At 43.1% G+C, this 22,366-nt stretch overlaps 1 protein-coding gene across 2 annotated transcripts in view; it reads left to right on the forward strand.

Annotated features, from left to right (window-relative positions):
- The window catches only part of LOC129835056 (TBC1 domain family member 14-like), a 73,136-nt gene extending 52,197 nt beyond the window's left edge, over positions 1-20,939 (forward strand). For both annotated transcript variants that reach the window (XM_055900403.1, XM_055900404.1), the window contains 9 exons: positions 7,971-8,053; positions 10,830-11,054; positions 13,276-13,359; positions 13,754-13,848; positions 15,361-15,432; positions 16,754-16,882; positions 17,120-17,229; positions 17,983-18,241; positions 18,627-20,939. In XM_055900403.1, coding sequence (XP_055756378.1) covers positions 7,971-8,053; positions 10,830-11,054; positions 13,276-13,359; positions 13,754-13,848; positions 15,361-15,432; positions 16,754-16,882; positions 17,120-17,229; positions 17,983-18,241; positions 18,627-18,674 — 1,105 coding nt within the window. In that variant the 3' untranslated portion in view covers positions 18,675-20,939. The remainder of the gene's footprint in view (positions 1-7,970; positions 8,054-10,829; positions 11,055-13,275; positions 13,360-13,753; positions 13,849-15,360; positions 15,433-16,753; positions 16,883-17,119; positions 17,230-17,982; positions 18,242-18,626) is intronic.
- Positions 20,940-22,366: the final 1,427 nt, after the last annotated feature.

The raw sequence follows: 22,366 nt of genomic DNA on the forward strand, positions 1-22,366 counted from the left end.
TCAACCCACATAATGCATAGTGCATTTTATGTTTAAAGGTCCCGTACAGTCTTATTTTTACAATTGTTTTTATTAATTCGACCATTAAAAAAAAGCACACATAAAACTTGAAAAAGCCATACATGAGTAAAATCATCGAGGATAACACACAAAGTCTGGGACTTATTTCCGTTGTGATCATCTTGAGACGAGATGGCTAGGCAAGATCCAACACAGTTAAACACAGTATGGCATTGAGATAATAAAACATAAAAACGAAGAAGAAGAAGAACATCTATCTAATCATTGTGTAGGGTGCCGTCTTTCGGATGGGACGTTAAACGGGTGTCCTGACTCTCTGAGGTCATTAAAGATCCCATGGCACTTATCGTAAGAGTAGGGGTGTTAACCCTGGTGTCCTGGCTAAATTCCCAATCTGGCCCTCAAACCATCATGGTCACCTAATAATCCCCAGTTTACAATTGGCTCATTCATCCCCCTCCTCTCCCCTGTAACTATTCCCCAGGTCGTTGCTGCAAATGAGAACGTGTTCTCAGTCAACTTACCTGGTAAAATAAAAATAAAAAATAAAATAAAAATTGCAGTTATAGGGGGTCATGTTGTAGGGGTCATTCACATACATAGTCATCCTATTTCCCAAGTAAAAAATAGCCTTTGAATGACCAAAACATCACCCATAATATTTGTACACTATTAAAATGCTCAAAATTGAAGAAATTGTACCTTTTTCGTTCATCTCTAACTATCAGGAAGTTTTAAAGAATAGGTCGAGTGGGCGGGGGGGGGTGGGGGGGGGGCTTATATTCATGAGCTTCCCTTGACTGACTGCTCTTTGAAACACCCTCGTGGTTGTTGCCAGGTATCAAGTTACACAATCGGCCAGATGTCATTCCGAGCCTAAATAGTGTACCTCGCCCCATTTTTCTCAGCAAAACGCTCTCGTGGTCAACAGAGCTGATCATGCCCGTTGGATATCAGACAAACCGCAGCAATAAACAATTGCATTTCTATTGTTTTGTAACTAATTACAGAACACTGTTCACTGATACACTTCTTCACAAGAATTAGTGAAGCCAGAGTCACCTTTAGAATCTTAGACATAAGGAAATGTACATGAAAACAGCATACAATAAGTGCACTGGACAATTTATTGGTGCCTCTGTGTTAGCGTTATAAATGACTATGTTCAGAATTGTATATATTGATCAAACGTTTATTTGATCATGTAAATAGGCTAGCATAGCCAAAATATTGATGAACCTAAACAAACACTCGTGAGAAATAAAAGTGAGAAATAATGGTGATGTCATTCCAAAAATTATTAGAGCCATGAGCCTAATATAGGCACCCCATTGATTCGTACAATTTGTAACACTCATCTCCCGTCCGAATGCTTGAAAAAAAATAGACCAAGTAACAAAATGTGATATCACATAAAACTGAATTACTTGGGCTTTAGGAAATGCAACCAACTGCAGAGATTGATGGGGAGGGGAGCGGGAGAGGAGGGGCACCTATGTACCCCGCTTCAATCAAGCAGGCTTCAGTCTCCCACTTAGCTTCAGCCATCCCCAAGATTGAAGCGAGAGACAAATCCAGCTATGGCCTCGTCAGGCCTCTCACACTGGGCATACAGGGGTTCTGGGATGGACAGCTGACAAACCCAAATCAAATGTATTTATATAGCCCTTCGTACATCAGCTGATATCTCAAAGTGCTGTACAGAAACCCAGCCTAAAACCCCAAACAGCAAGCAATGCAGGTGTAGAAGCACGCTTCCCCACATACGGCGCTGGATCAAGGGTAACCTAGTTGAAGAGGAGATCCTGGAGCCTGTCTATGTAGCCTGTAATGTTTTGAAAAGGGAAATGTTTGTTAAATGGGTAGTGAATTTAATGTCCTTTTTATTTACTGTCCTGAGTTAAGCTATCAATTAGTTTATGTAGGGATCTACTCATTCTATGTCTGTTTTTTCTGGTATTTTTGAGGTACTCAATTTGAAATGTGCAATATTTGGTTGTGCACTTTTTAGTTAAACTTTTCAGTGTTTGTATTTGGAATATGTGTGACTGAAATGCTCAGTTGATTTGAAATGAATAACTATGACTGACAGTATGTTGAGTCTGTCTTCAAAGGCTTCACACAGGGTTCGCACAAGGGGCATGAGGTGCTTAAAGTACTTGAATTTGGCACTCTGAAATTCAAGTACTGGAACACCATGAAAATGTTCTCAAGTTGGTACTTGAAAAGAACTTGAATTAAAATGAGAAGAGAACAGAAAATGATCAAATATGTTAATATGAAAAATATTACAAAAATGCGAATTAATTGAGGCAGAAGTTTTATTTCCTCACGTGTTTCGTGCTCTGATTGCCAGGCGAGCTCGCTCATTCCACCCACACTGCCACTCAGCCAGGCAGGTACGGAAGTGACTGATTAGGCGCCGCCAAACGTCACATCAATAGCTAAAATGCCTGGGCAAATTTAGATTTATTTAGTTAATGATCGTTTACCCACTTGCATTCCCAGCATTGATCAACTCTCCAAAGGCTTCTTGATCTGTGTTCTAATTGTGCCTACCTTTGCGATCGAGTGGAATCGTGAATGATTCATGTATGCTTGTTACGTTCGCCTGCTCCCTCAGATTTGCCTTGTTAGCAGCCCATTCATTCACCACTCTGTCCAATGGGAAACTCTGCCCACGACACAGGCCGAGAGGTGAAACAATCTACCCAGACCTACATTGGCCAGTGGCAGAGAGACGCCTTTGACAGTGGAAATTGTTTTAAAATGGGGTCCCCTGAGAGAATCTGTAATCTCATCAAACACATTAACTTGTTTCTCTTCAAATGGGAATAGAATTAAACATTTTAGAGTCAACGAAGGGCATTTTACACTGTCAGAATTAACTGTCATGTCATTATGTGTTAGGGCAGCTTGTGGGACCTGACATTTACTGAAATATAAAGACAATTTCATATTATTATCATGTACCCTGAACAAAAATATAAACGCAACATGCAACAATTTCAAAGATTTGACTCCGTTACAGTTCATATAAGTACATAAGTCAAGATCATCAGTACTTACCACTCCAGTATGTAGTAAATACAATGGTCGCTCCACTCAAAGATTTGCGATTATGCTGCGCGACTTAGAGGTAATTTATGGTTTAGTACGGTACCCTGCATCACCACTTCATTACTCCAGACCAGCACAAGGGGGAGTTAGAGCACTGATTATGCTTTTGGGTCCTACTGTGTCTCTAACTGACAATGAATGGGCGACATGAACTTAAATAGATAATTGACTTCAGTATTACTTACTAAAACTGTTGTTACACTAAGGTTTTGATAATTTTATTTTGTTAGGATTATTTTGCTCGTACTGTGGTCGTGTAGCCCACTCCCGACCGGTCATGTTGTACGGTGTCTGAGTGACACAACAGTCTAAGGCACAGCATAGCAGTGCAAGCTGTGTTGCTACAGATGCTGGTTCAATACCTGTGCTGTCCCCGATGGGGAGACCCATGAGATGACTGTAGGTTTTTGGTTTCTGTCCCTCTAAAAACAGAAATAAATCATTCTAAATAACAAACTGGCTTTATTTACAAATTAGTAGCAATGTCTCAACCCAAGTTCAAGAATGGCCTTTTTCTCGCTCATTTTACGTTGTTTGAGAACAAAATAAACAAAGCGATGATGATGATTATTATTAATTTAGAATTATATAAAAGCCCCTTGAATATTCTCAGATATATTATTAACCCTGTTATTAGCAGGACAATATATATATTGGTCATGGCTCCCGAGTGGCGCACAATGTGATTGCCTTGCAGTTCTCCAGCTGTATCAACTGAAAGTGGTGCGATGTTCAAGGCATGAGGGCAGGGGGCACGGGATGTGCCGCAGAACCACGTTCAGAAGATGGACCTAGCCCATGGGGAAGGGAGGAAGAGGAAGGGGGGGGGGTGGACACCCACCCCGCCACACTGGGTAGCACAGAGCAACACTTTAAGGGGGGGCATTGCACTAATAATGGCGCTGACTAGGGAAACGTTCCTGCTGTTCTTAGTGCAAGTCTGCACGTTCAAACTATAACAATGTAACTAATAATGGCATCTTTATGCTTTCGTTAATAAAATAATGGCTTTTAGCAGGTAGCTGGACAATCGACTTGCCTAGAAGGAAGGTAGGGGGAGAATTCTAAGCTAGGTTGGCTGTATCACAACCGGCCATGATTGGTTGCAATTTCTTTACAAATATTATTTTGGCCTTTATTCAGATTGCAATCGCTCACTTTCATTTTTATGAAAACGAAGTAACCTCCAAAATATAATTTTATATATTATCAAGTTGATAGCATAGCCATATAGCCCGGCACCTACATAAAGCTGAGTGACTCACTCATTCATGGCTTTGGATCTAAATAAATAAGTACCAACATTCATTCTGATAGTCTTTAATAAATAAATGTTTTGGTTATGCTGACCTGGACACCATGTACAGTATTATAATAGCCCATTATGACAATATACCAACACCTTTCTGTATTTTTGATACTTTGGATGGGGCCTCCCCAGTGGCGTAGCTGTCTAAGTCACCGCAACGTAATGCAAAGTACGTTGCTACAAATACCCGTGCCGGCGTCCACCGGGAGACCAATGAGACAACTTTTGGTTTTAATTTAGAATCCTCTATATGTAATTATTTAGAGTCACGTCATATTTTTTGATATACTGTAGGCCTACCTTAGGCGACATGAGTCTCACTAGTGTTGAGTAATGTCCTGTTAAAAGTGGTGTAGGTCTTATTTATTTTAAAAGCATATTGAAGTTAGAAGCAATAGGATTTGAAGCAATAGCCTACAACTATTTTAGCACTGTTTCACGCTGCTCTGAGACAAGGATGGGGACTGGTCTTGATAAATCAATGAGATTTTTATTTTGACTGAATCTCCGTTTTGGGTATTGGTTAGACTACAATTAGGGTGTAGAAATGTTATGCTCTTAGTGTAACCTTTATTTAACTAGGCAAGTCAGTTAAGAACAAATTCTTATTAACTAGGTCAGCCTACTCATTCCTCCCCATCTTGGAATTGAACCCCAGTCTTCCGCGTGCCCGCACAACTTGGGGATTCTACTCCCGACCGTCACGTTGTACAGCGCCATATTTTCCGTTCCATCCTAACGGAAACCCAGAGGGTTTTTTGTTTTTCTTGTAATAGAAACACCATACTATTAATCAAATTAATCCCAAACTCTAAAAGTAATTGTAAATGTAGATACAAATTATTTGTGACATTGTGGTTACAATAAAGAATGTAAACAAGATGCTGTGTTTTTATTTACAGTATTGATGGACAGCTGGTGGCATTTTTAAAACAGGTTTTCAAACACTTGTAGTCCAATTAGCAGGACAATATACCTTTACCAACACCTCTCTGTATTTTGATACTTTGTGGATGGGGGCTCCGGAGTGGATGTGGGATCGCGCAGTGCAAAATGCATTGCTACAGATGCAGGTTCGATACCCGTGACTGCTGCCACCGGGAGACCCACGAGGCGGCTTTTGGTTTTAATTTAGAATCCTCTAATCCTCTATATGTAATTATTGGTGGAGAGTCACGTCATATTTTTCGATATACTGTGGGCTTACCGTAGGCAACATGAGTCTCACTAGTGTTGAGTAATGTGCTGTTAAAAGTTATGTAGGTCTTATTTACTTAAAGAGCGTACTGAAGTTAGAAGCAATAGGATTTGAAGCAATAGCCTACAACTATTTTAGCACTGTTTCGCGTTGCTCTGAGACAAGCATGGGGACTGGTCTGATAAATCAATGAGATTTTTATTTTCACTGAATCTCCGTTTGGATATTGATTAGACTACAATTACACAATTAGGGTGTATAAATGTTATGCTCTTAGCGTAACCTTTTATTTAACTAGGCGCGGTAGTTAAGAACAAATTCTTATTTACAAGGACAGCCTACTCATTCCTCCCCGACGGGGGGGTTCAACTTAGAATAGAAACACAATATTAACAATAATAACACAATATTCTACTTAGAATAGAAACACAATAAAATTAATTCAGCAAAATTTCTTAATCAGTCCCATTCGTAAAAAAAAAAAAGTTTTAAATTCTCTAGTACAGCCGCTATTGAAGGCTATCTCAAAGATGCCCTCTGGTGGTCAAACTAGCACTAACTAGCATTAATGGTACCAGTGGTTGGCATAGAGTTCTGCGGCACCACGCAAGCTGTGCTGCAGTACGCTGCAACTTTTAAAGGACGAACCACTAAGTAGTTAAACTCGTATTATTGAGTAGAAGTTGTAAGGAATAGATTTTTTTTTTTGGGGGGGGGGGTGGGTTGTGGTGATATACCACCATCTGATGGCAACTAGAAACAATTGCATAATAGGAACTAATATAAAATGATGGTCTTTGAAAATAAATGTTAATGCTTGAAAAAGTACTTGAATTTGACTTGCCACTGTCTGTAAGAACCATTTTCACAGCATATCCCCCACAGCATATTCTTTGCCTTCCTGCTGTGGTGGTTTCCTGGGGAACCTGTGCAGACAGAGTAGATGTTGTGTGCTGGCATTCCTCAGACTCAATATAGAGGGTTTCGGGATGGAAGAACAAAAACCATATAGTGACTATCAAGTGTGTTACAGAAAATATTCCGTTCACAAGTCAAAACAGTTACAGCCACCGTGTCAGACTCATCAAACTCTGATACTTACATTATGGTCAGCGCTTGCAAGATCCCCTGATCCTCTGTTAATGTCACTATGACATCCAGTTCCCTGCACAGTGTGCTTTTTCCGGTATGCTGGTAAGTAGCTTGCTTGCTTTAAGTCACAAGACAGATGAAAAAGGGTTAGTTACCAGCCATGTTCTGCTGGAGCAATCTTACTGTTTTGTAAGCAAAGCCCTGTGACGTGCCCATGTGATGACAGTTTTAAGGCGTTACCACTGCTTGACTTGAGTACCGGCACCTAAAATGTTCTACTGCTTGAACTCCTGTTCCTCTTTATAGAGTATTAGGTCAAAAGTATTGTGGAGCTCCTGCACCTAAATATGAACTCTACCGGCACCCAAAATGAGTACCGGTACCTATTTCAGTCTGAGTCGAGCACTGGGCGTTACATATTTTAATGAGTTAAAATTATATGACGTTACGTAATGACGGAAGTAATGCCTGTCTCCTGAATCCAAGCGTTTGACACGGGGGAGGGGGGAGGGGACCAGTGACTTTATGATCAGCTTTGTCAATTTACCAGCTACAGTCATTTCTAATACTTGGGTCAATCTACTATGAATTGGTTTAATCTAAATATCATCCAATTTGATGAAAAACATGATTTTCACTCTTCAGGTCCGTTTTAAGAAAAATGATCGGAACTTAAATTGTAAACCGTGATTATTTTGTAATAATCAAACCAAAACCAAACCGACCTCAAGAAGCACTAGTCGCTCAGCACTATTCCTTTACCCCCCACCTCTCTCTCGAACTGCACTGCAGCAGGACCATGTAGAGAGAACCTATTAGCAGCACTCTCTCTCTCTGTTTTCTGTCTCCCCTGCATCATTCTATCTTGTTTATACCAGCCTAGCCCATATGGTTTCCTAACTCTTATATGAGAGGTGGGCTAGGTACAGTTGACGGTAGAGAGAGAGAGGCTACTGAACGTTTAATGCCCCTCTCTTTCTTTACGCCACAATGAAGAAGGTGTTTGTGGCTGTAATCCTGTAGAATATTTAGAGGTGAAAGTGTAAGGTGGTGTCTGTGCCAAAATGGTGATAGAAGTGTGTTCTCTCTCTCCCTTTGCAACCCTCCCTCACTCATTTTCATTGCCTTTCTTCTCCTCTAATACCCCACCATGAATAATGCGAGGGACCAAGTTTAAACTTCACACACTCACTCACCCACATTCACTCTCTGGGATGTGTTGTGTTGCAGTAATCTGCCAGCCAAGCCTGCAGAGGAGGCACAGAAACACCGACAACAGTATGAGGAGATGGTGGCCCAGGCGAAGAAGAGAGGTGTGTATTCATCTGTATCATATCCGGCCATTTTTTTTATTGATATTCCCTCACCCCCATTGCTCTCAAAAATCCTCCTTTCTGTCTTGACCACTCATAGTCAAAATAAATGGAATGCATTTCTAACTTTCCAGCTTTTTAGTTTACACAGGCAGCCAATTCTGATATTTTGCCCAATTACTGGTAAAATTAGCTGATCTGATTTGTGGAAAATGATCAGAATTGGGCTGCTTGTGTAAACGCAGCCTTAGATATTTTTATAATGGCTACTGTCTATCGTGAAAACTGACTGGATGGGTTCCCACTATACTGCTTTCAACCATGACATCCTTACAGATCAGCGGTCTTAAAAGGATACTACAGTATATAATGGTGACATACAGTGCATTCGGAAAGTATTCAGACCCCTTGACTTTTTCCACATTTTGTTCCGTTACAGCCTTATTCTAAAAAGGATGAAATCGTTTTTATCCCTCATCAATCTACAGACAATAATGACAAAGCATAATGACAAAGCAAAAACTGGGCCACTCAAAGACATTCAGAGACTTGTCCCGAAGCCACTGCTGCGTTGTCTTGGCTGTGTGCTTAGAGTCGTTGTCCTGTAGGAAGGTGAACCCTTCGCTCCAGTCTGAGGTCCTGAGCGCTCTGGAGCATGTTTTCATCAAGGATCTCTCTGACTTGTCTCCCAGTCCCTGCCGCTGAAAAACATCCCCACAGCATGATGTTGCCACCACCATGCTTCACCATAGGGATGGTGCCAAGTTTCCTCCAGACATGACGCTTGGCATTCAAGCCAAAGAGTTGAATCTTGGTTTCATCAGACCAGAGAATCTTGTTTCTCATGGTCTGAGAGTCCTTTAGGTTCCTTCGGCAAACTCCAAGCGGGCAGTCATGTGCCTTTTTACTGAGGAGTGGCTTCCGTCTGGCCACTACCATAAAGGCCAGATTGGTGGAGTGCTGCAGAGATGGTTGTCCTTCTGGAAAGTTCTCCCATTTCCACAGAGGAGCTCTGGAGCTCTGTCAGAGTGACCATCGGGTTCTTAGTCACCTCCCTGACCAAGGTCCTTCTCCCCCGATTGCTCAGTTTTGCCAGGCGGCCAGCTCTAGGGAGAGTCTTGGTGGTTCCAAACGTCTTCCATTTAAAAATGGAGGCTACTGTGTTATTGGGGACCTTCAATGCTGCCGAAATGTTTTGGTACCTTTCCCAGAAAATGTTGAAAACTTTTTTGGCTATGTTATTAAGGGGTGTTGTGTGTAGATTGATGAGGGGGGAAAATAAATTTTAGAAAAGGCTGTAATGTAACAAAATGTGGGAAAAGGAAGGGGTCTGAATACTTTGCGAATGCACTCTAGTACTTACAGTTGAAGTCAGAAGTTTACATACTTAGGTTGGAGTCATTAAAACTCGTTTTTCAACCACTCCACAAATTTCTTGTTAACAAACTATAGTTTTGGCAAGTCGATTAGGACAACTACTTTATGCATGACACAAGTCATTTTTCCAACAATTGTTTACAGACAGATTATTATTCATTCACTGTATCACAATTCCAGTGGGTCAGAAGTTTACATACACTAAGTTGACTGTGCCTTTAAACAGCTTGGAAAATTCCAGAAAATTATGTCATGGCTTTAGAAGCTTCTGATAGGCTAATTGACATCATTTGAGTCAATTGGGGGTGTACCTGTGGATGTATTTCAAGGCCTACCTTCAAACTCAGTGCCTCTTTGCTTGACATCATGGGAAAATCAAAAGAAATCAGCCAAGACCTCAGAAACAAATTGTAGACCTCCACAAGTCTGGCTCATCCTTGTGAGCAATTTCCAAAGCCTGAAGGTACCACGGTCAACTGTACAAACAATAGTACGCAAGTATAAACACCATGGGACCACACAGCCGTCATACCGCTCAGGAAGGAGAAACGTTCTGTCTCCTAGAGATGAACGTACTTTGGTGCGAAAAGTGCAAATCAATCCCAGAACAACAGCAAAGGACCTTGTGAAGATGCTGGAGGAAATGGGTACAAAAGTATCTATATCCACAGTAAAACGAGTCCTATATCGACATAACCTGGAAGGCCGCTCAGCAAGAAAGAAGCCACTTTTCCAAAACCGCCATAAAAAATCCAGACTACGGTTTGCAACTGCACATGGGGACAAAGATTGTAATTTTTGGAGAAATGTCCTCTGGTCTGATGAAACAAAAATAGAACTGTTTGGCCATAACGACCATTATTATGTTTGGAGGAAAAAGGGGGAGGCTTGCAAGCCGAAGACACCATCCCAACCGTGAAGCACGGGGGTAAAGGCATCATCATGTTGTGGGGGTGCTTTGCTGCAGGAGGGACTAGTGCACTTCACAAAATAGATGGCATCATGAGGAAAGAAAATTATGTGGATATATTGAAGCGACATCTCAAGACATCAGTCAGGAAGTTAAAGCTTGGTCACAAATGGGTCTTCCAAATAGACAATGACCCCAAGCATACTTCCAAAGTTGTAGCAAAATTTGCGTAATGTAAACTTCCGACTTCAACTGTATATGGTAATATTATAATTAGAATGTCTAATATAATGCAATTTAGCTGATGTACTTATCCAAAGTGACTTACTGTCATGCGTGCATTTTTTTTTTTAAACATATGGACATTCCCGGGAATCAGACCAATTATCCTGCCGTTGCAAACACCATGCTGTACCAATTGAGCTACAGAGGACCACATATTTCTATTATATTGTTGTCTAACACTCTCTCCCTTCCCTCCCTCTGTAGAGCTCAAGGAGGCCCAGAAGAGGAGGAAGCAACTGGAGGACAGGTGCAAGCTGGAGGAGAGCATCGGCAACGCCGCCCAGACCTGGAACCTGGAGATTCTGCCCAACTGGAGTGCCATGTGTACGTCTCGGCGGGTCAGGGAGCTCTGGTGGCAGGGCGTGCCCCCAAGCGTCAGGGGAAAGGTCTGGAGCCTTGCGGTGGGCAACGAGCTCAACATCACCCACGGTACGACACACCTCACACTGTAGGCCGGAGAGAGACTGCACTGAATTATACACACCTCACATCACATATCACACCTGGGGGGGGGGGGGGGGCGGCATGCGTGAGTGAAGTAAAAAGAGGACTTATAATACTGTAAATATCTAAGGGTGAGATGCAGGTCTAAGGCACTGCATCTCAGTGCTAGAGGTGTCACAACAGACACCCTGGTTCGAATCCAGGCTGTTTCACAAACCGGTTCTTGATTGGGAGTCCCATAGGGCGGCTCACAATTGGCCCAGCGTTGTCCAGGTTTGGCCGGTGTAGGCCGTCATTGTAAATAAGAATTTGTTCTTAACTGACTTGCTTAGTTAAATAAAGGCAAAAAAATAATAATAATACCGGAGGTCTTCGTTTCAGCATGAGTCATTGGAAAAACCACCCCCTCCGGTGGCCCATTTTGGTTGTGACAAGCCGAACCTAATGGGATCATGTATCGGTGTGACACACACAGGGGTCTTAGAAATGTACAATTTGTCTTTGGTATTCAATTACAATGCCAAAGATAGATTGAAGAGCGAAGGTACACGGCTGAATGCTCTCCTGATACGAGAACGAACTGCATCCCAATGAGTTCACTGACTCAACTGGACACGCACACACACACACACGCAAATACGTGGCCTTCACTTTCACTGGGATCTTCATATTAATACCTCCACACAGACTTGCTGTGTGTGTGTGTGTGTGTGTGTGTGCAGTCTTCCTCACACATTTTCACTACTGAGGTGAAAGCCCTCAGAGGCACTTGCAGATAAGCCCACCTAAGTCCTGAGCTGAGCTACACGGCATACTAATCAACCTATATCTCTCCCTCTTATTTCTACTCACATGGATTTTTCAGCTTTTTAAAATACTTGGGCGGTCCGTCTAAGCGTTATTTATGTCCAAACAGTGTTTTTGGAATGAATTTTCGGGATGGAAAAACAATGTAAACAAGTGTAAACATAAATGACTTAAACCCGATTTTAAAAGTATGTATAAAACATAATGTATATATATATCTCTCTATCTATATATCTATATCCATAGATATATATATATATATATATATATATCATTTTTTTACATTTTTATAATATATTCTTTGAGAACTAACAATTTACCAAAATAAAAGGTAGACAATCAAGGAGAATTGACAATTCCAAAAACAAGGAATTTAGCAGTATTGATTTTGCTGTTATGTTTGAGCAAAAAAACACATCATTAGCCATGCATGGCAAAATGCATAGAATTGCAGGAAATTAACTTGAAAACTGCAACTTTTTCTCTCAGCTCCAAGGCAAAATGTGTAGAATTGCAGGAAATTGGCCTTTAAAAATGCAAACATTTCGCTACACCGCCAAGATGGGAGGCCTCTAAAATATTTTCTAAAATTCAGCGCAGAGCTAAACCAAGAGCCATTGATCTACATACATACCTCAATGTGAATGCATTCTTCCATTGCTCTGGCAAATAATCAGAGCTGTAGTACAGGTTCAGATACTCTCAGATGACAATAGAAGTTAGTAGGAAAGCTTATTTATTGTGTACAAACCAACAAGTTTCGACTCTTTGCCTTCACCAGAGTTTCACAGAAAGAGAAAATAATGAGGATTTCAATTGGAAGTGTCCATCTGAGTTTCTCGCCGCTGTTCCACAGTCTCTTTATCTATACATGGTCGTGTGGGCGACGCATAGCTTGTTAGGGTTCATAATGCAGAGACAATATTGGCTTGTAAAGTCTTCTGTTCTTCCATAAAGAGCCGAATACCAGTATACCAACTTTGCTAACTTCATCACAAGGTGATTCAGGGTTGCGAATAAGGCATGGGCTGTGTCCAAAATGGCACCCAATTCCCTATATGGTGCCATAGTCTATTATGTAGAAATATCTCATTACACAGATTCAATTACTCCTCACTAGAGGGCAACGCCAGGTCTAGAAGGCCAGTAGATAAGCACAGCACCATTGAGACACTGCAAAGGTCTTTGATAATGGAGAGAAGACCTTGAGAATGTATTCAGCCTTGATGTGCTGCAGCAGAAGGCTTTTGATAGGATTACTAGCGTAGTCCCTGTCTGTGATTTTACTCCCATGTTAATTGGCTCAAGGGCAGGTTTTATTTTGTGTGTGTGTGTGTGTGTGTGTGTGTGTGTGCGCTATAACAGGCGTAAAGTTGTGATGTATTCTATTTGTCCACAGAGCTGTTTAACATCTGTCTGGCCAGGGCAAGGGAGAAGTGGAAATCGATGCCTACTGCACCACCCACTGAACCAGAGACTGAAGGTAGTGATTGATTGGGAGTACACGGTAGAGACAGAAAAATATGCTACTTTCATTTCTTTATCCCCTTTTTTCTAAAGTGCAATTGGAAGTGTTTGACCTGTCTTACAAATGGTGGAGGATTTCAATCTGACTCACATTTGATTCTAAATATAGCCTACAGAAGGTTGCAGAACACGAGAGTTGGCTACAAGAAACGTGTGATTGTTGAATCATTCAATGTGTTTCTAACATGTTCTTCTATCCTCCATGTCTGTCTGTCTGTCTCGGTCTGTCTGTCTCGGTCTGTCTGTCTCGGTCTGTCTGTCTCGGTCTGTCTGTCTCGGTCTGTCTGTCTCGGTCTGTCTGTCTCGGTCTGTCTGTCTCGGTCTGTCTGTGTGTCTATGCGCGTGTGTAGATGCAGGTTTGTCCCTGGCGGACAGAGAGGCCAGTCTGGAGCTGATTACACTGGACATCTCCAGAACCTTCCCACACCTCTGTATCTTCCAACAGGTCAGTGGCAGAACAACAACCACAACTGTTTATTTAATAATACTATATCAACTCTATAGATGATCACTTTATTCAGTAGATTAAATGAATTGGTGTGTATGTGTTGTCGGTATGCGTGTGTGTGCGTGTATGTAGTGGGAGTGTGTGTGTATATAGTGTGTATATATAGTATTGTGAGTGTGCATAGAGTCGGTGCAAGATTGGGTCAGTGCAGATTGTCCGGGTAACCATTAATTAACTATTTAGCTCGGGGGTAGAAGCTGTCTTGAAGCCTGTTGGTCAGAGAGCTGATGCTCATGTACTGTTTGCCAGACGGAAGCAGATTGAACAGTATGGGTTGGGGTGGCTGGAGTCTTTGGCAATTTTTCGTCCCTTTCATTGACACCACCTGATGTAGAGGTCCTGCATGGCAGGGAGCTCGGCTCCGGTGATGAACTGGGCCGTCCGCATCACCCTCTGTAGTGCTTTGCGGTCATTGGTGGTGCATTTGCCATACCAAGCGATGATGCAGCCAGTCAAGCTGCTCACAAATGGTGCAGCTGCCTAACCTTTTCAGCCACCTGAGGGGGAGGAGACACTAGTGCGCTCTTCACGACTGTGCGGGTGTGTGTGGACCATAATTCCTTAGTGATGTGGACGCCAAAGAACTTCAAGCTTTCGACCCGCTCCACTACAGCCCCGTCGATGTGGATCGGGGCATGCTCTGCCCTCTTTATCCTATCTTACGGGTCTTACTGACGTTGAGAGAGAGAGCGAGAGAGGTTGTTGTCATGGCACCACACTGCCATATCTCTGACCAGCTCCCTGTAGGTTTTCTCATCGCTGTCTGGGATCAGTCCTACCACCGTTGTCGTCAGAACTTGTCGGCGTCGTGCGTGGCCACGCTGTCGTGGGTGAACAGGGAGTACAGGAGGGGACTAAGCACATACCCCTGAGGGGCCCCTGTGTTGATGGTCAGCGTAGCAGAGGTGTTGTTGCCTACCCTCACCACCTTGGGTCGTCCAGTCAGGCGAGTCCATGATGCAGTTGCAGAGGGAGGTGTTCAGTCCTCAGCTTAGTGATGAGTTTAGAGGGGACTATGGTGTTGAACGCTGTGCTGTAGTCTATGAACAGCATTCTCGGTTATTTCCCCACTTGTCCAGGTGGGAGAGGGCAGTGCAATTGAAATAGCATCACATGTGGATCTGTTGGGGCTCTATGTGAATTGGGATGAGTCCAGGGTGTCTGGGATGATGGTGTTTGATGTGTGTCATGACCAGCCTTTCAAAGGAATTCATATTTACAGATGTGGGTGATACAAGGTGATAGTCATTTAGGCAGGTTACCTTGGAGCTCTTGGGAACAGGGACGATGGTGGTCCCCTTGAAACGTGTTTGGGATTACAGACTGGGACAAGGCGAGATTGAAAATGCCAGCGAAGACAACCTAGTATTCCTTCTGTCGTTTTCAATGGTAATTAGCAGGTAGTCTAAAATAATTTACGGTGTTAAAATTCCTCCTGTGTTTGGACAGGGAGGTCCATACTACGACGTGCTGCACAGCATCCTGGGAGCATACACCTGCTATAGGCCAGACGTTGGCTACGTAAGTACACACACACACTTTATGAGTTCCTCATTGGTCTAAGACTGTGCCTTTGTGTGTATGCGAAGTGTCTCAGTATTTAATGCCTTTTCGTCGGAAGCACAAGGGCCCCCACACAATAAGGGCTTAATCAGAAACCATTCCTTCTATCTCAGCCCTATTGTGTAATGTCATAGACGAGCACTGTATCTTAGGGTACGAATAAAGTGGCAGTGAGTCATACGTTAGCCTAGGGGTTTGTCCCAAATGGTACCTTATTCCCTATATAGTGCACTACTTTTAACTGGAGCCCTATGGGCCCTGGTCAAAGGTAGTGCACTATATAGGGAGCAGCTTGTTTTTTGGGGGGACAACCTCGCTCTGCTCTACGTAACAGCCAGTATATGTAGTCTGAGAGACAAGCAGTAGGCCTCCATCGCGCCAACAAGATTAGTCAAACTTTTCTGAGGTATTTGCCCACCCCACCTGGCCCTTTCTCTGTGTGTGTGTGTTAATGTGCTTACATCTGTGTATTCCAATGCAGCACTGACCTAACCGTTTTGATCTCTTTTGGTTGCGTTCCTCATCATGCTCCCGGAACCTTCCACACACCAGATTAACTAAGCCCACCTTTCAGCCCGTTTGCGATTGCCTTTGAGTCTAATGAAATGAGTTGGACTGTATGTGGTAAAAGCCTCTAAGTCAGTATACTCTACTAGACATGTTTACTGTGGCTGCACCACACCCATGCTGCGAAACAGCACACAGTGTGTTTACGGAGAAATGCATCTCGGCTTCTGGAGGAGTATTAGATAATGCAAGATCAATGAGTTCGCCACTGGCCTAAGTATTCTGAAATGACCTTGACATGGTCTAATTGACTCAACAACCCAAAACGGATACGTTTACTTTTCTTAACGAACCAGATAATCAGTTATTTCTGGTTCTTTCTGAAAGTTAGCTGGCTAACTCATTGATCCTGCTTTGTACTATACAGCCCTGGACTGACCCCATATGTCAGGCCTTAGGATAGATTGAAGGCCTCTGGGATAGATGGAGAGTTCAGGTTAAGTGTTATATAATCTCCTTTCCCCCTTCTCATTATGACTAGTCCTCGTAGTAAGGCGCCTAACACCAGTCATGAACACCACCACGAGCACTTAACATCAACACTAACACCACCCCACTACTATAACCGTGCACATCACTAACACATCTCGTGTGTTCATTTTTGAGTGCACAGTACTGAGATGCAGTATATATCAACATAGCTACAGCAGTGTAGCACTGCTAACATACACTTAACATAGTCACGAGCACCTGTTCCTCCCTGGGGCTTCAGGTGCAGGGCATGTCGTTCATCGCGGCGGTGCTGATCCTCAACCTGGACACGCCGGACGCCTTCATAGCTTTCGCCAACCTGCTGAACAAGCCCTGTCAGATGGCCTTCTTCAGAGTGGACCACAGCCTTGTGAGTACAGTTTAGTCAGACACACGCACACACACACGCTACAGTTAGTTGAATTTGGTGTTTTGTGCTGGGCTGGAACAAAAGCCTGCACACCCTGTTGGCACTGATTTGTCATAGCACTTAGCACCCTGTTGGCAACTGTAGCGACGTTATTACATTTGTCTGAGTCACGGCTCCGAGAGCCGGGCTATGTGGTCTATCTGACTCGGTTGTTTCTTCCTGCTTCTACCTCCTCAGATGTTGAAGTACTTTGCAGCGTTTGAGGTGTTCTTTGAAGAAAACCTACCAAAGCTGTTTGTACATTTCAAGGAAAACAACATGACCCCCGATATTTATTTAATTGACTGGTAAGTCGGACCACCATCTCTTTCTCCCCTCTCTTTTTCTCTCTTAATCCTTTTGCTCATGTCAAATGTGTGTATAATCTGTATTTTTGTGCCACATATATGAAATGAAAGATCACCTACCATTTACGAATATGAAAAAAGATCCGATTAAAAGATTGACCTGTTTTGTCGTTACTTTTTTTTTCCTCTGTGTAATTTTTGCCCTTCAGAATGTGTTATTGTGTACTGAGAAGACCGGACGTGTGAGTGGCTTTACCGGTGGTCTCCTCTCCCACCCCGTGCTCTCACCACACAGCTGCCAGTTTTCACATCAGTTACTTATACACTGATTAAGAGATGAGGGGGAGGTGGAAGGCAAGAGAGGAAGCCCTGCACATAAGCTATTGGACCATGTCAATAAATCCCATTCAAACCAAAAGTGTCCCAAGAAAATACATTTAATCTGTAGATAGTTTGGGAATTTGCTGATTTTACAGCGCCGTATCTGTTCAAATGCCATTGTCCTTATCTGCATTCTCTTTCTCACTCTCTCTTCTTGCTCATTGTTATATTTTTTGTGCATTGGACTGTGTGTGGTTTTGTGCTCGTTAGTGTATGCCTGGTGTGTTTGCGTCCATGTCTCGATGGACTACTCACGCCTGTGAATGTGTTTGTGTGTGAAAATAACGGCAGGCCTCTGTCTGATACCTTTTGTACCTCAATGCTTCAATATGGAAAGGTGTAACCAAATAAAGTATCTCTATCTATCTATAGGATCTTCACCCTGTACAGTAAGTCGCTGCCGTTGGACCTGGCGTGTCGGGTGTGGGACGTGTTCTGTCGCGACGGTGATGAGTTCCTGTTCCGGGTGGCCCTGGGCATCCTGCGCCTGTACGAGGACGTGTTGACCCGCATGGACTTCATCCACAACGCCCAGTTCCTCACCCGCCTGCCCGAACACATCTCCCCCGACCAGCTCTTCTCACACATCCACGCCGTCCACATGACGAGCAAGAACAGGAAATGGGGGCAGGTGAGATGACACACACAGACGTGAACATCTCTGGTTTTCCTCGGTTTTTGTTTTTACGAGGGATGTGCTAAGAAGCCTTCTGAGGCAGCTGACTTCAAAATAGTATCTTGAAAATAGACGTTCTTTCAGGTGCGGCGCAACAGAGTTAGGAAGGTGGGGGAAGGGACACTTATGTCAGCTCTAGGTTTGTGCTTTGTTGGTTAGCACCACTGTTTGTGTACAGCATTCTAAAGAATGAGGCTTGATGGAATTTCCTGGAAGCCCTTTCATATGTGATTGAATACATGAGATCACACCATGCCTCTTCCTTTGAGTATGGTATGAACTCCATGCTCCCTGTTTAACATGACTGATATTTCCTTGTTTCTCCTTTTGGCGTCCTCAGGTTCTTCAGGCCTTGCAGGAGCGGAACAGTCCAGTCCTAAAGCGCTGAGTCCAGTTATCCAGGAGCAAAACAACACAGACACACGCTCATTCTCCGACCCAGTACTCCACCTGACCGTATGAAACACTAGACTAGCCCAGGCCAGGCTGTGTGTGAGAGCTGCCCTCTGGGACCCAGATAGACATGCCCTCCCTGGCATGGACATACCCAGGCTCGGAGTGCTCACGGATGGGGAAAACCAGCCATTGTGTTCCCCCTGGACCTGGTTCATGGAGCAGAGACACTGGAGGTCTGGAAAAGACTGGGGTAAGGGGGTACGAGGACTTATTATGACCCCCCTCAACACATGTTGTGTCCCCCTTCCCCATATCGAACCGGGCAGACGAAGGATGCTCTCGAATGTACTGTACACTCCCATATGTCTATAGCAGGGATGCTAGTTCCTCTTTCTCACTTTCTCCTCCCTTTCTACCTCTACTCCCAGCCTCCGTTGCCGTTGGTCATTCCTACAAATCAGCTGTGATTTTTACTGTTAGCCTTTGTTTTTTTTTGTTTGGTCTGATGTGGTTTCAATGTGTTTTTAATTTGTTTGCCGTTCATTCGTTTGTTTTTATTTGTTTCCGTACCATTCTATGACCTAAAGACTCCCAAGGAGAAGCCGTGGGTGTTTGATTTGGGGACAACTGTTCATCGGCTTGAAAAGAGTGGATAGGAATTGATTTTTATTCTTATGAAGATTCATTGGAAATACAACAAATAGCATTTTTTTGTATGTAGTATTGTTTGAGGCACCACAATGTTACAGTTAACTTGTTAAAGAAACATTTTACCAACCCTCTTCAATGAGGAAATAAGCTGCCTGGGTAAAATAAATGGAAGTGATATTTAATGATGTCCTTATACGTACACTAAAGTGGTTTTAAACTGGAACGGCTAACTTAGATGACGAGAATCTTCTGTGTCGTTGTGTATGTCGGTTGCATTTTTTTCAGTTATTTTTCTTTTTTGCACATTTCATTTGTCAATGAATTATTCTGATTTCTTTGTTTCTATTTGAAGTGTCATATCTTAATATATGTAACGGTTTGATTTTGAAGCTGCTGCACCAAATGTGTTACCGATGCCGGTGTGCAATAGACGACTCAGAAAAGGAAAAGAGATTGCAGAGGATCTTCTGTGTCGAAATGCTGATATCCCTATTTGGCCTCAGTATGCCCTTCCTCTATTGGATGTTCTCACTCGGTATGTGCTGTAACCCAATCAGAAGCGGTCTTACTCCATGGTGAGGAGCAGTGTGGCTCAGATCTATTGCACGCTGTATGTTCCCTGTTCCCGTAATGCCTTTGCTAATGTAGCTGAAAGACCTGCGTCGTGTTAGGAGCTCTGATTTTACCCCGTTTCAAGGTGTGAGCTCAATGGGAGAGAGTTGTTCAACAAGACGCTTTGGTGTGGTGTTCAGTTCACAGATCGTACTACTGCTTTCATGTCTGCCACCGCCACCACCACCACCTGCCAAAAAGATAACTCCTCTGTAGATTATTCTGAATGTATTGGAGGCTAGGTCCGAATGCAGGTACCGTACAGAACGCGCCATACTCCAGAGCCCCCCCAAGCATTTAGTGATCCCCTTTGGCTGTTGTGGATCACTCCTCACCCCCCCTGTGCACGTAGACATTCAGATCACTGTATGAAGACGGATGCACTGCCTTTTTGCGGTGAACGCTGCAATACTGCAATAAAAAAGAACAATCATTCTTGTCACCTCGTGCAGTTTCACCCCTGTAGTTTTCACACTGTCGTTTGGACAATTTATCCCATGTTTTTAAGGATTTTTATTTTGTCTTGTTGAGTACTTCCTGTCATACTGTATCAGTGTCCCTCACACGTGACCATCGAGGATCCTTGTGTGTGTTGTGTGGATGTGCTTTTGAAGAGCTTCCGGTAACTCTGATAGCATGTGAACACGCCTTATATCACAGAAGTGCAACCCGGTAAGTATAAATGGCCCGTTTTAAATTATTGAACACATTTTTTACAAATCTGACCTTGCCATGAAATAGAATAATAGGGGCATCATGATGATGAGTTCTGACCATTTAGATTTGTAGTAAATCTGCTTCTCTTTATGCTTCGTTTTGATTTGTCAGTTTGACTATGCCCTCTTGTTTTAATGTGTGACATTTCCAATGGGCCCTTTTCTGTTGAGTTGGACTTGGGTGGGAGGTTAGCAAGGTCAAGACTGGAACTGTATCTCACTTGAAGTGTATATAAACTACTGTTTTATGAAATAAATGATCTATTCATACCGGTTAACTTGATCGACCATGTTATTACCTTTTATCTCTACTACTTATGTGTGTGTTGTCATTGTTTTTCCATCGTTGCAGAGCAAGTGAACGCCAGGAAACCGCTTCATAGCCAAAGACGGTGTAGAGCAGGGGGTATTCAACTCTAACCCTACAAGGTCCGGAGCATGCTGGTTTTCTGTTTTTATCTGATAATTCATTGCACCCACCTGGTGTTCCAGGTCTAAATTAGAGGGGAACATTTAAAAAAACGCAGTGGATCTGGTTTATTCGTTTTTTTATCAAACAACAACCATATATGAACAAAAGACAATAATCAGACGCACACACATTACAACAAACATCAATGACATCATACCTGCTCAGACCAACATGTTCCCACCACAACCATATATGTCTCGACCACGCTCATCCTTCATCCCCTGGAACGTTCCAGTGCTTGTAGTACTCTGCCATATGGCCTCAAATTGCACTGTTCTATTTTTCTCCGTAGCGCACACCTTTTCGATATTTAAATAATAGTACATTTGATTCATCCACTGTTGTAGTGATGGCGATGATTTTGAAAAAAATATTGGTCCACCCCATTGGGTATCCCACAGCACCCTCATATGCCATGTCTTGAAATATGCACACAGACGGATTAATGGGGCCGGAGCAGAAGGCAGACGTTTTACGTGCCCCCAACCGATTGTGTTTTTTAATTATTTTTTATCTGCGTTTGTAACTTATTATTTTACTAATTTTGTACATAATGTTGCCCCTACCGTCTCTTATGACCGAAAATAACCTCTAGACATCAGGACTGCGATTACTCACCACGGACTAGCAGAATCCTTTTTCTTCTTTCATGACTCTGACGAGCCCGAGGCGGAGGATATACGGCTCCCTCGGGAACAGGCCCCGTCCTCCGTGATCTGAGTAAAGAGGAGGTGGAGAAAGAGAGGCCGGAGAGTGGGCTGCCTTCTGAGAATTCGGAGGCTATCGAATAAACCCCCACTTCCCTCAATTCTGCTAGCAAACATGCAATCTTTGGACAATAAAATCTACGAGTTACGGGGAAGATTAAACTACCAACGGGAATTTAAAAACGAACATCTTATGCTTCAGGGAGTCGTGGCTGAACGACGACAATATCAACATACAGGTGGCTGGTTATACGATTTATTCCCGGCAGGATGGAATAGTGGCGTCTGGTAAGACAAGGGGTGGCGGACTATATATTTTTGTAAATAACAGCTGGTGCGCTATATCTAAGGAAGTCTTGAGCTATTGCTCGCCTGAGGTAGAGTATCCCATGATAAGCTGAAGACCACACTACCTACCGAGAGAGTTCTCATCTGTATTCTTCGTAGCTGTTTACATACCACCTCAGTCAGAGGTTGGCACTAAGATAGCGTTGAATGAGCTGTATTCAGTCATAAGAAAACGCTC

This window comes from Salvelinus fontinalis, chromosome 36 (genome assembly GCF_029448725.1).
Source record: "Salvelinus fontinalis isolate EN_2023a chromosome 36, ASM2944872v1, whole genome shotgun sequence".
NCBI lineage: Eukaryota > Metazoa > Chordata > Actinopteri > Salmoniformes > Salmonidae > Salvelinus > Salvelinus fontinalis.